Raw genomic sequence first — 13,735 nt, 5'->3', positions numbered from 1 at the left:
GCTCATCCACCAGGAGAAATCAGGGTGGAGGCATTTCACGTGGATTTACGAGCTCGATGGCAACTTTTTGGACCTGTTGGCTCAAAACCAACCTGTAGAAATAGAGCTGTAGTCCTAACTGGCCTTAAAACCAGGTTGACGAATCAGGGACTCAGATTTGGTAGTGTCGTATGGGGAGCGGAAGTGCCAGTTAATTGCTGCAGCGAGAGAAGCGAGAGTCACCAGATTCACGCCGTTTCACACCAAGACTAACTGTGGTGGCGGACAAGCGCCACCAGGTGGCAACGCATGTAGTGTGAACCACTGAGTTCTATCGCTACAGGAGACACGCTCGCTTGGGAAGCCTGGCTGATGGTGGCGGAGCGCGACGCCATCTTGGTGAGGTCATGGGTGCCCACATGACAATGCTTTCTATAGGCTTTGGTGGCATCTAAGTAGCTTTTATATACTTTATATATATTTATATTTATATATATTTATACATATCATTTGTTGATGTTACATAAGAGAAACAGGCAGCCTCAAAAGCTCAAACTTTAATGAAAAATGCTAGTTGCAGGATTTCTTATAAATAAAAAAAATTATAACAAAGAATTTTAAGCAATAATTTTTAAACATGTAGAAGTTTTAGACCTCTTTGACATGTAATTTAAATTATTTAGAAAAGCCTAACAATAAGTCAATGATAATAATTAATAACAATATATAAATAATAGGTCAGTTATAATAATAAATGATTTAGAACAAATCAATAACAAGTCAACCATAAGTCCAAAAGTTAACAATAGATTTACTGATTCATGTTAGTGATCCATTTGTGTAACATAGATATTATGGTGTCGGGTTTCAATCAAACAGTCTGGCCTCTTATCAAAATCTGTTTCCACCAAATGTTGTGAACATATCCAGACTGTATTACTAGTTTGTTCCACAGTGATCCATCTGGGTTAACTCTTTTTATTGCTAAGATCCACTTTTTCCTTAAGTCTAAATCCACTGGAAACCTGCAAGAAAAGTTCAGTCACTGAGTCAGAAATGTATAAATCTATATTACTATGATAGCCTAGTCCTAGTATACTGTTTATAGGTTTGACACAATAAAGTCTACATTTATGTCGACAGCAAATTATGATTGATAGCACGTTGATAATAGCCCAGCAGCATCATGCATGTCAACATGTGTTCTATTAAAAAGAAACGTGTACAATTTATGAAGCCCCTGCAGCTTTAAAAGAAAAGAAAAGAAATATAATACTTACCTGTCAAATGTTATGCCTTTCTCCTTCGTGGACTTATTTCTCTGATTTTGGCAGATGAAACCCACAAAATGAAGTGGCATTTTGCAAAACGTGTGCACATGCATGCAGTGCAGCAGTGACCTGACCTCACCAAGATGGCGGTGGTCTCCTCCCATGAGGAACCACGTGATGTCTCCTCTAGCGATGGACCTCATTCGGGTGAACACCACCGCTAAATGCCAGTTGAAGAATGCACGTAGTTTTAAAGTTTTACTCGTCCTAATGGGAATAGAGCAGCAGCATCATCAGCAGAGCTGTGAAAATGATGGATGTTGTTGCAAAAATACAAATCCGTTTAGTTCTGCTCGCCATCGCTGCTCTTACAGACTGAAGGACTAAACCACCAGAGCAGTATCAAGAAAACCTTTTGGAAATCCAATCGTACTCATTTTTTTCATTGGACTCTTCTCAAGTTCCCAACCAGCCAATCAGACGCGCCCAAAAGCAAAGAGGAGGACTTGTAAAACCAACATTTTCAATCATGTCTCTTCGTTTTTGTGTTTGTTTTCTGCTGTAAGCGATCGCTTTAAAGGACAAACTCTGCTTTCATCTCTGCACGCTATCATCAAAGGTTTTACACAACCTGACATAATCCAGGCGATTTGAGGCCAGTTTTGACTCGACTTTGTCCTGAAATCCAAACCTTCATTCTGCTCTTTGATGTTAATCTCAGGATTTACATATAAGATGCTTCCTGTGATAAAACGTCTTCTGAAAATCTGTGGGGAAAGTGTGAAAAAGACCATCGGACTTTGCTTTGAAGTGAAATGGTTTAGCAATAGACCGCATGCATTTCAGGCTGCAGGAAGAAACCGCAAATCAGAAAGTTGTTCTTTTGTTTTCTCAACGTTGGATCAGCAGCTGATCCTGAGATTAGGTGGGATCGGCTTGTCTTGCATCAGATTGCAGTTATTATCTTCACATTAGTGTTTTGGGGCTTCTGTAAGCGGTAATGCAGACGCATGTGTTGTAACTCCAGCGTCTCCCCTCCCTCAGGTGGTCTGGAGGAGCTGGCAGTGGCCCGCCGGCTGCCCAAGGCCTACAGCACCGGCTTTGTCGGCTGCATCAAGGACGTGGTTGTAGACGGCGTGGAGCTCCACCTGGTGGAGGACGCCCTGAACAGCCCCAAGATACTACACTGTTCCGCCGCCAAATAGGCCGGCAGAGACAAAATGCTGCGAGAAACGGAAAAGAAATAACCCCCCCATCTGCTCCCTACATAGCGCCCATGTCTCCTGCTGTAATTATTTTCTATTTTTGTATACTTTTCACCGCTTTTTATATGGAAAAATAAATACATTGTTTTGGGGTTTTATATGTTTTGCTATTTTTTTTTCTTTTCCAACCTGCATCTCCATTTGCAGTTACTTTCATGACCCTGTGACCTTTTCCACCCAAAGATCCGCTCTGAGGGAAACCTTCCGTTTTTTTTTCTTCCTCTCATTACTTGAACACAGCGGACCGGGCTGAGCCGTTTCCGGTGACCCGCCGGTCCTGGTGCCATATCTAGCCGTCACATTCCTCCAGCATGGCCCCGTTCATGAAGACGTGCGTTCCCCTGAGAGCCCCAGTGGTCCTCTCCCTCCACAGCGCCGACCCCCCCTCCCCACATTATCTAGTCCACTCTATTTTCCTAATGAGACTTTCTGAAAGACCGCTGGAGCTGCTACCGAGAGCGAGCGACCAAATCCAAACCGCTCCATCGTCCCACGGAACGGACGCCACTCCCATCAGAGCCTTTAGTTTTGAAATCTGACTCACTAACACGACGGCGTGATGGAGAGAGCAACGCTTTTCCCACGGACTCGTGTGGCATTCATTAGTCATCAATCAAGAAATGAATCATAGATACAAATAAATGTTCTAAATATAGACTATATAAATCTGAGACTGTGAATATGTGAGATGGGTTTTCTTTGGAGAGCTGAGTGATTCTCATGTAGTGTTGTGCGTTTTATTCTGCAATCAGCTCATGTTGACATTAGAAATGCATGGACTTCTGGGTTCTTATTTGAACTTCTGGACATTTTGGTTTCAATCAAAACTCATTCTGATATGAAAAATGTCACAACATTTAACCTTTTTCCTTTTTTCTCTGATGTGATTTCCTAAAGTTTTGGTTTGCTGTATTTTCTTTGGGAGCAGTTAGTTTTGCAGGAACTTGAGAGGAGCACAAGGGAAGAGTTTGTACCGTTTCTGACCTAAGGGTGGCGCTAAAAGCAAAAAACTGAAGAGGAGGACAGACAGAGGAAGGGGAGATCTTATCATGAGGGGAGCTGCTGCACTCAGGAAAGTCCTGGCAAATAATCAATCAGGTGTCGATACAGAGACTATAAAAGGCTATAAAAAAGTCCAGCTTTTTTTTTTCTGTTCCTGAAGGAACTTTTTTCTCGGCTGTTGAAAGAGAGGAGAGAGACAGAGACTGGTGTGTTCTTCTGACACTTTGAAGCCATAACAGCCGCAAAAAGACAAAAAAGAAAACATGCGAAGATACATAATCCTATGGCAAACTAACATAGCAGCGCATGAGTTTTTATTGCTGGTGTGAATTCTTTCACTTTGGGTGGACTGTTGCAATGTTGTCGCCTCCGCCAAATGCAATAAGCTGAGATGACCTAAAGAATCTTTGTATTAATATGAGAACCATGGCAATATCTGAGAGAAACGTCATGCCTGTCGGTGGTTACGTATCAAACAGTCTTTTATGTTCCTGAACCATCCAGCATTTGTTTTGTACAGCCCTGTAATTTGTAAGTGTAAATTTAGCAAACGTGTGATCCGTGGAGGTTTCTGTTTTTTTTTTTAGTATCATACACTGGAACCCAGTCGGACTTGTCTGCTCGCACGCAGATCCATGCGCTTGTGGGAGACGGACGACCTGGAAGCTTTAGCTTTGCGTTGAGTATTAACTCTGGACACGCCTCATTGTAACCCTCCATCCTCTAGATCTGACCCACCCGGGGTACTGAAAGGAGGAGTCCTGAGCCTGCAGTCTGTGGTTTGGATGGAAACAATGAAATGCCTTACAAACATGTCACCTGGACTGAGCAAATCCATGTATCCAGTGTATAAACCTCACCCTGATAATGTAAATGAGTAATTATAATAACCATGTTATCAGTAATCCTGAGAATAAGAAATGACCCCAAAAGGCTTCTTTTTTTACAAAAACTTCTATCTACTGTTTTTGAATCTGTTTCCTGGTCTTTATTTATGTCTTCATGTTGATGACCTTCACTGTCTGACCTCTGTAAACTACTGTCTGGCTGTGCAGACCTCATCAGAAGGCGCGGCACCGCTTAACGAGTGGCATGACCTGAACATTACTAACTTTTTGTCTTGTGTTCCTACCACCATGAAATAAAACGTCAACCAAACAGAACCAGCTTCTCTCTGGGTCTTCATTCAAACTCGCCGTGGATGATGGGATGACAAACGGTTGAAATTCTGAACCGTCAAAACACTTTCCATCCTGGTCACATCCAATCAGAACCTCTGCATCTTCGTCTCTGCTGCCTCCAGCTCTGCATCAGAATCTCTTAACCATCATGGCTGCTCTCACCACAGTCCTCTGCATCTGTCCTTTCAGTTTTAAGGCGTAGAAGTCTTTCCAACAGCGGAAACAAGAGCCTCAGTACCGGCTCCCCCCAGGGTTGAGTCCTCTGCTCTACTCAACCAACAACCTTCTCCTCAACACATCAAAGACCAAAGATTTTTACCTATCCATCCATCCATCCATCCATCCATCCATCCATCCATCCATCCATCCATCCATCCATCCATCCATCCATCCATCCATAAAATTGTATTCATGATAGTCAAGGATATGTTTTGATCATTTCTAATGCATTTTATTTTTTTTATTACTATTCTTGTTCATTCTTATTCTATTCCATTATTATTGATATCATTCTTTTTTTATCATCTATATCCTGATGCTGTTTCTGGTTCCAGTGTTTCCTCTGGGGGATCCATTGTTCTGGGGCACCACCGGCTCCGCCTGTAGAGGGTGCTGTCGCTGCGGTGCTCGTTCTCATTAGCCCGGCCGGGGTCCCGCTCTGTGGTCCAATAGCTGTAGAGCGGGCCCTGAGCTGCTGTGTTGGGCGGGCGCTGTCACAATGGCCCTCGTGGTCGGGCCGGGCCTTGGAACAAATGAATCCCCGTTAAACCGTTCCCTCACAGCAGAACCGAGCCAGAATGTGTCTGTAAGCTGCTGTTCAGGGACATATTGGGGGAGCTGGGTGGGTGGAGGGAGGAGTCTGGTGAGGAAGGGGTGCCAACTGTGTGTGATTGTTCTGTTTTCGGTTTTTTAATGTAAAGCGCTTTGTGTTGTCAACTGGAATTAAAGTTTGAGTTGAATTGGCCCTGGAAAGTTTTTCCTTCAGGTCCCAGATTTCCCAAAGAGCGAAAGGGCTATTTTTAGTGCTGCCAGGTTTTTTTTCAGACCTTGGAACGGAGAACCTCAAATATTGGAGGTCAAAGGGCACGAGTCAGCAGAGAGAGTCACTTCATGTCAGACGGGACATCCTGGAGGGAAACCCGTCTTTGTGCTCTTGAGTGTATTTATCACCTCCAGACTCAACAGGAAATCAGTCTGCAGGGTGATAAAAATCGAATTCTTCAGCCCAGGAACTGAGTTCTCAGTATTTACAAGAAGCCTTTCTCAGTCGCCTGAAGGAGGCCCTGAAAAACAAAACTAGACGGACAGAAAGAAAGACGAGTGGCTGTTTTTATGCTGTTTGCTTAATCTAAAGAAAATTCCATCTCTTATGATATTTAGCAACAGACACACAAGCCCAAATAATTCAAACAATACCATCTATTTCACTTCAAATAGATAGATTTCCAAGTGAAGGCATCACTTGGAAATCCTATATCATTAATATAAAAACAAAAATGGCAAAAACAACAACTGTGTGTTACATAAAGTTAAGTCAGCTCTGGATAGTAAAGCCCTTAACTCCTTCTCTGTTCCAGATCTAAATTACTGTATTGAAATTTGGGGAAACACATGTAAAACATACTTAAGCCCAAGTTTAATTCTTCAGAAAAGAATGATCCCTGACAGTTTTCACAAAAATCCATCCAATTCAATATCCAGCACAATAAAAATACAGAAATTCAAAGATTTAGTCGATCAAAGTATTTCACAGTTGATGCACACATCAGTTTTCTGCCACGCAACATAAAAAGACCATTTAAAAACAAAAACAAAGTGATTTTAGTTTAAAAGGATGCAAGATTTTCTCTTCCCCAAAGTTCAGAACAAAAAGAAAAGAAAGATTTGTTTCAATTCAAGGCGTCACGGAACAATCTAAACTAAATCAATGAAAGAAACCAAATCGCCTTCAAAAACCTGGTTAATAAATGAGCTGATCCAAAAATATAAAAGGGGCAGAAAGACGAGTTTTCTTCTTTCTGTTCCCTTTCATGTCGTGTATCCAGATCTTTAGTTTTTTTTTAAATAAATAAATAGAACATTGAGTTGAATTTAAAAACAGTTTTCCGGCTCTGGCAGCAGTTTTAACAAGGTCAGAACATGAGACGAGCAGAGCAAAGCTTCACCTCTAACGTTCTGACAGAACCTGGTGACCGATGAGTTTCAGGTTAAGGAATTTAAATATTTCTTTTTCTGTGCAGAAATATATTCTGCTTCTTGAATGCAGCACATACTTTTTTTTTAACGTCATTGAGTTTTTCTCTCAGTTCATAGAAGCACAATGGCGTCTGACCCGTCCAGCTTTTGGTTTCCTGCAGACACCTTCATTTGGACCTTTTGCCGTGAGTATGTGTTGCGCTCCGAACTGCCTGTGGTCTCTCTACAAACCGGTTCTGACTCGGCTCACGTGAACCAGTACAGAACATTTTGCAGCTGTGATGTCCTGATGAGTTTTCCAGCACAAATCTGTGAATAATGAGCATAGCTGGAGTAAAAATGATGGACAAACAGGGCTTTTAATGTTCACAGCTGACAAATGTATGTACATACTTGGCTATACGTTTGCAATGCCCATACCAGCAAATTCTATGTAAAAATCCATGGGTGTTGCAGGTTAGTGTTCATTTCGTGTTTATAAAAAGAATGAATTTCATTGCTCACCAAACACAAAGAATAAACTCTGTGCTTAACTCATATTCAGCCGAAAGGCTCAAATGATTTAAAAGCCCGTTTTAAAAATGTTTTCAAGGAATTCTGCAGAGAATCGACGCCCACACTGCAACACAACTGTGGTTTGTGTGTTGCTGCAGCAGCGGAACAACAGCTCTATAGATCTGAGGCCTGTGAGTTCACAGACAATTGCATAAGCCCATCCATCCATCCATCCAGTAGATTAACCTACACTGATAACCACAGGCCGCTGACGTCAATGCAGCTCTGCCTCAATACTCTACTGCACCACCAACATTCAGGGGGAGGGGGGCCGCCCCGTGGCCCTGTGTAACAGAAGAGGAGCAGTGGATCCGCCTCATCTGCACATGACAACAGATGAGCTTCACTGAAACTGCTGCAGGAATCTATTCTTAATGCACCGTTGTTATGATAATCAAGATCAGACAATAAAAATGAATTAATGATAATAAAAATGAAATATAAGATAATAAAAATAAGTAAAAAACAAAATCATAAAAGTAAACTTGAGTAATTGTTGGCAGTATAGCATCGTTACAATGGTTGTACTTCAGTCCTAAACTGACAGAAACAAAAACAGAGCCGGAGGTGTTTTTTCCTTTTTTTCCCAAGGAGGCGGCCTTTGTTTTGACAGGTACTAACCGGAAGGCGTGGCGGAGCGCGAGCGGCTGGGCGCGCGCGCTCCGCCCCGCTCTCACTTCGCTCAGCGCCTCGGAGGAAGGCAGACGGAACCGCGCGGGGACACCTGAGACCTCCACACACTGCTATGACATCACGCAGGTAGAGTGGAGCTGACTTTCTGTCGGTTAATGCGCGCGCGCGGAGGAGGCTCGTGTCAGAGCTGCGCTTATGGAGGCAGAAATGGGGCGCCGCGCGCGCTGTCCTCTCGGGTCTCGTGCCTGTTATCGATCCCTGACTTGTCATTTCTGCGCGATCGGTTTGTGAGGACGCTGTGACAGAACAACCCGAACTTCCTGTTGCTCCTGCAGGCAGGCGCGCGTGCGCGCCACCCCATCGTGACCTTTGTGACCCATCTGTCTGTCAGCTTATGTCTGCACGAGCCCACGAGGTTCTCCTGGTGTTTCTCCGTGGTTCCAGAGCAGGAAACGGTTTACGGTTCCAGTTCTGGAATCCAAACCAGACCAGAGGGTCAGTTTGGGGTGTGCGGCCTGTCCCGCACAGGTCTGACCTCGCGCATGACGTGAGACGGTGGAGGTGTTGCTGCTCCCGCCGGCTGACCGGTCAGGAGCTGCTGCTCTGCTGCGTCGGCAGAAGCGGAGCCTGTAGAGCCTGATGGAGGAAGCAAACCTGCGGATGGATGGGAAGTTAAAGCCTGTCAGTATTCTGTTTGTTCACTCTTCATAGTCAAGAAGTAGTCCGTGTACCACTACAAGTAGTGTAGACTACAGTACTGGAAGCTTACTTGTATCTATATGTTATAAACTGTAAATGTTACAATTCAGTCTGAAGAGGTTTTCAGTTTACTTGTTATACTCTAGTAGTCAAAGTAACTTCACGTGTACTACTGGGTGTGAGTTTCACCTAAAGTAAATCTACTTTAAGAGTACTCCCTAACTACTACAAAACCATGGGGTGCAGGACCAGCTAGTGATTTTATTTGGACCACTTCTTTATTTATTTTAAACCGCAAATCAATAGAAGTGTTTTACCTCGACTACTTATGAATCTACTGAGGTGTTGGTCGTTGATGGTTTACTAAAAAAATACTACTCAAACACAGTGCATTGTGGTCTATACTCCTCAAATCTACCAAGTATAGATGCACACTGGTTTTTCGCAGAGGCTTCTGGGTAACTTCTAGGACACTGGATTTTGGAATCGTAGGCTTTCTGGCGGAACATCCTCAACGCTTTCTGGTTTTCCAGTGATGGTTGTGAAACATTTCAGTTTGAGTCACATTTCTTGTAAACCTGAGCTTATCATCGATCAGACTTCTTGGTTTAATGTTTTCTAGGGAGAATGTGAGAGCGGCACTTCAACTGTGTTCCAGTTTTTCTTTGGCTCAGAGGTTCAGGAAACGCCGTCGGTCCTCAGCGGCAGCTTTCCAAACTCCTCAGAGCCGTGCTGCTCCAGCTCGCCGCTGAAGCGGATCATGGTGGTAAACGTTTCAGGAAGGCCTCCAGCTGCGGGGATTCGGGGGTGTCACGGTGGCGTGTGACCTCCTCGTGAAGCGTGGGCTTGTCCTCCTCGGCGGTTGGATGCCAGCGCCGGCGGCAGAACCACCTGGTTGCTGTTGATCTGGTGTTATTGCAGAGTTTCCGTTCGGTCGGCGTGGTTTCTGGAACAGCCACTGGAACTCTTTCAACAGTTGGGGGCCGCGGGGGCCGATAAGCAGACAGGAAAGCAGCAGCCCGCGTGGAGGAACAAGATAGCGCCGCAAACGTTTCCAGGACGGCCTCTGATCTCTGTCGCAGCTTTTTCCGTCGATGCAGACATTGGAAGGACGTCACAGCGGAGCGACCGTGTCATCCGCACCTGCAGACAGACTCTGAACGGCACATTTAGGAGTTTTTATTGACCTTAAGACGTCTCAGATGGACGGCAGGAAGTCCGTTTTATTTCACAAACTTTTATCTGATGTTGATATTTGGTTGACTGCTATAAAGCATTGATAACTAAGTGCTGCGACTTTGCTGTGGTTCTACTAAAGAGGTGTTGGTTCTGGTGCTGTGATCAGGTGTTTCCATACAACCAGCTTGTTTTCCTCAGAGGTCCATACGTCATCTAACTGAAGCATTAGGGAGGAACACCAACCTCCACCTTCAAACCATCAGTCCCCAACCAAAACGGTATAGGCCCCGCCCCCTCTGTGCACTCCGTGTGCGAGGTGCATTGTGGGAGTGCGCTTTTCCTGTCTCTGATAAGTCAGACGAATGTGTGTTTATGTTGCTAGCTGGTATTCAGAGTGATGGGATGGAAGAGCCAAGTTCCTCCTCTGTTGTTGGTTCTGGTTCTGGTTCTGGAGCCCGAGTGAACGTTTGTTCTCCAAGCATCTCCTGGACCAGAGTCACACGTGGCTTTGGCGTTGAGTCCGGAATGACTCACAGACCACCAGCGGTTACGGGTTTGGAGGTTGGGGTCTGTGGTTGTCACGCTTGTAGCCACGCCCCCCACACCAAACAGTTTGGAGCTGACTGTTTACTGGTTAGTGTGTAGTCCGTTCATTCCTGGAGAAAACGGTTTCACCGACGTCCAGATGTGAAAAAACTAAAGGAAACTCTAGAAACTCTTGAAGTTTCCCAGAAGAACTTTTAACTGAAAATGACTGATTTTGGCGTAAACGTCATGTTTCCTGATGGCCGGAGAACGACCCACGCTCTCCTCCACTCCTTACATTGACCAGGTAGGTTAAAGGTTCATCAATAAATGAAGACCCCCCCCCTGTTTGGGTGGGGGGCTGTAAATGTAAGTGGGGGTATAAATACCCCAGCAGCACTGGTTTCTAGAGACGGATATAAACGCAGCACACGCTTTCTGTGCGTGCTAAGTTTATCAGCTTTTTGTCAGCAGGCCAAGACAGACTGACTTTAAATAGCTGACCGGCTGTATTGAACTTGAGACATTATGTAAGAGGATAGAGAGGTGTCTGTTTGCCCCCATCCTGCCCCAGGCAGCCTGCTGCCCCCAGCTGCCTCCGTCTGCGTTTCCCTGGCGATCAGACAAAGGCAGGCTTCTTGAAATCCTGCTGAATCATTTCGTCTCCCGTCTTCATACTGCCGAAGGGGAGGGGGCAGATACGGGGAAAGCGGGGCAGTCGGAGGGAATCCTATTCTTGGAAAGCCCTGAATCACGGATTCTGCTGCAGGCGGGATCCAAGTGGGGGAGAAGGGAGGCAGGAAATCCAGCAGAAAACTGCTGTTTGGTTGACTGAAAGCCCCTCCGGTCATTCTGCTGAGCTAGAAGAAAACAAGACAAAAGCTCTTTGATCAGAGTTAAAATGACAAAAGACATTAAGCCATTTAAAAAAAATAAAGTTAAAATAAAAGGTCAGAATTAAACAAAATGAAGTTTTACAATTAGAGGAAAAAACATCAATTATGATTAAAATTACTGCAATTTACGAAAAATATCGTAAAATTATTTTAAAGAAGTTAAAATTTAACAAAAAAGAATTTGTAATAGTATGAGAAAAAAATAAAAAAATTTAGGGTAAAGAAGTCGTTAATTTATGGAAGAAAACTAAACATTTTATCAAAATAAAGTGGTGAAATTTTGACCTTTCCCAGTCATTTTACAAAAACATCTCACAATTATGAGAAATAAAATCATACAAATAGCGAAAATAATTTGTAGCAATATACCAGAATGTTGTAAAATTTTGATAAAAAGCCAAAAATTTGCGGAAAAAAAGACGAACAATTGTGAGAAAAATAGTCTAAATTCAACAAGTAAGAAGTTTTAAAATTATGAGACAAAAAAACTCAATTATGACAAAAATATTCTGCAATAGAGGAGAAAAAACTAATATATTTATATGATCAAAGTAAAAATTTTACAAATTGAAATGTATAACATTAAGAGAAAAAAAGTCAAACTTTTAGGGTAATAATGAAGTCGTAAATTTATGGAAGAAAAGTAAATATTTTATTAGAATAAAGTAGTAAAATTCTGACTTTTTTCCATCATTCTAGAAAACGTCTTAGAATTATGAGAAAGAAAATCATTAAATAGTGAAAATAATTTCTAACAATATACCAGAAAATTTTGATCAAAAACCAAAATTTGGTGAGAAAAAAGTCGTATAATTAAGAAAAACAATTCACTCGAACAAATTTGTTTATTATTGCTTCAAAAGTTTTTATTTTACAAGAAATAAGTCGTTTTTCAAAAATCAAATGGATCATTTAGATTTTTTCTGTTTCAACATTACGTGTACAATTGAGAAAAATTAAAGTTGTTTTTTTGAAACTTTGTACTTTCAAAGATGATGACTTTTTAAAATGTTATTCTTGTACATTTTTGTCATTCTAATCTTAACAACCTTCCTTAATTGTTTTTGTCATCACAGCAGATGATTGATAGAGTGACGGAGCTGCTCTCCTCCTGAAAACATGAAAGGAATCCGTTCTCCTTGTCGCTTTCAGGTTGGTCGGTAGAAACCTGCGTGGACGGTTTGACGCGTGAACGCGAGCGAACGGCGTGGAGGAGATCCTCAGAGAAACTCTGCCTGCCGCGTCTCCTGACTTATCGGCCTCGTGGCAAACGGCTGAATTAGCTGGATTGAGGGTTTAGCGCGGCGAGGCCCGGCTATGATCCGGTGTAACTACAACACATGTAATCTGCAGGCACAGCGGGGGCATTTACAGGAAGTCACACTGTGCCCTCCCCACCTCCCCCACCTTCCCCACCTCCTGGAGGGGGTGATGAAGGTGGGGAAGCGGGGCTGCGGCAGTCTGGGACGGGGGAAAGGCTACTGGGGGGGCTGAAAGTAATGACAAGTGTTGCTATCAGGCCTGCTCACACTCATCCAAATCCCAGATTAAAAGCCCCCCCCCCCCCCCGGGATTTTGCCGCTCCTCTCGGCGTCTGGATCTCACTCTGTCAACACTTTCACAACCGCCCCCATCTGCCTTGAGGCCCTCTCCCGTCCGTGTAGCAGTGCTGGATTATTATGATCTGGGGGGGGGCAGATACAATCCCATCCTGCTGGCCTTCCGATAACCTGCCCCCCCCCCATCCCCCCCCTCTAGGTGAAGCTGTGGACCGTGGAGGTTCTGAAAGGTTCTCGTGTCCGTGGAAGCGGCAGGAGGTGGACTCTCTCCCCCCCCCCCCCCCCCCCCCCATTTTAATACGGCGACGGGCAGCAGTGCTGTGATGAAGGATTAGAATGGGATTAGTGACACAAAGCGTTTTCATCTGTCTGTTTTTATTTTTCCGTATGAGTCGGTGAAGGACTAAAAACAATACACGCGTAATCCGGCTACCGGCTGACACGCCGTCAGACGCTCTTCAGCACACTGACCTCAATCATGCCTGCCAATTCCAACCGTCACACCAACAGAATCAGCGAATGTCGTCCACTGAATTAGAAAAAAAACCCCAGTGTTGATGGAAAAGTGACGTCACGCCGGTTAAATGAGATTCTTTAGTCTGGATTATGGTGTGTTTGTGCCCGTTGGTCAGTCGGTTCCCCCATCAGCTGTGGATTTGATCTGACGAACTCAACATTAGTTTAGTTCCATTTATAGATTCGTGTGTAGAGATGCTACGAGAGGCAAGACGCTGAACGCCACCTTTTTCTCTGGCGGAGGCTTGGCGCCAGTGTTTGGCATCCGTGTGTGTCCGT

At 44.0% G+C, this 13,735-nt stretch overlaps 2 protein-coding genes across 25 annotated transcripts in view; both read left to right on the top strand.

Annotated features, from left to right (window-relative positions):
• The window catches only part of agrn (agrin), a 241,860-nt gene extending 237,180 nt beyond the window's left edge, over positions 1-4,680 (top strand). For all 20 annotated transcript variants that reach the window (XM_078949690.1, XM_078949682.1, XM_078949687.1 and 17 more), the window contains one exon: positions 2,295-4,680. In XM_078949690.1, the coding sequence (XP_078805816.1) occupies positions 2,295-2,455 (161 nt within the window). In that variant the 3' untranslated portion in view covers positions 2,456-4,680. The remainder of the gene's footprint in view (positions 1-2,294) is intronic.
• A 3,360-nt stretch (positions 4,681-8,040) lies between these two features.
• The window catches only part of ptpn11b (protein tyrosine phosphatase non-receptor type 11b), a 33,758-nt gene continuing 28,063 nt past the window's right edge, over positions 8,041-13,735 (top strand). For 4 of the 5 annotated variants that reach the window (XM_078949673.1, XM_004070230.5, XM_011476669.4 and 1 more), the window contains exon 1: positions 8,041-8,208. In XM_078949673.1, coding sequence (XP_078805799.1) covers positions 8,195-8,208 — 14 coding nt within the window. In that variant the 5' untranslated portion in view covers positions 8,041-8,194. The remainder of the gene's footprint in view (positions 8,209-13,735) is intronic. The other variant, XM_078949674.1, reaches the window with a different exon arrangement.

The sequence above is a fragment of the Oryzias latipes genome, chromosome 7 (genome assembly GCF_053564925.1).
Source record: "Oryzias latipes strain Hd-rR chromosome 7, Olatipes_Hd-rR_3.1".
Lineage (NCBI taxonomy): Eukaryota > Metazoa > Chordata > Actinopteri > Beloniformes > Adrianichthyidae > Oryzias > Oryzias latipes.
This window is presented reverse-complemented; position numbering and strand designations above follow the sequence as displayed.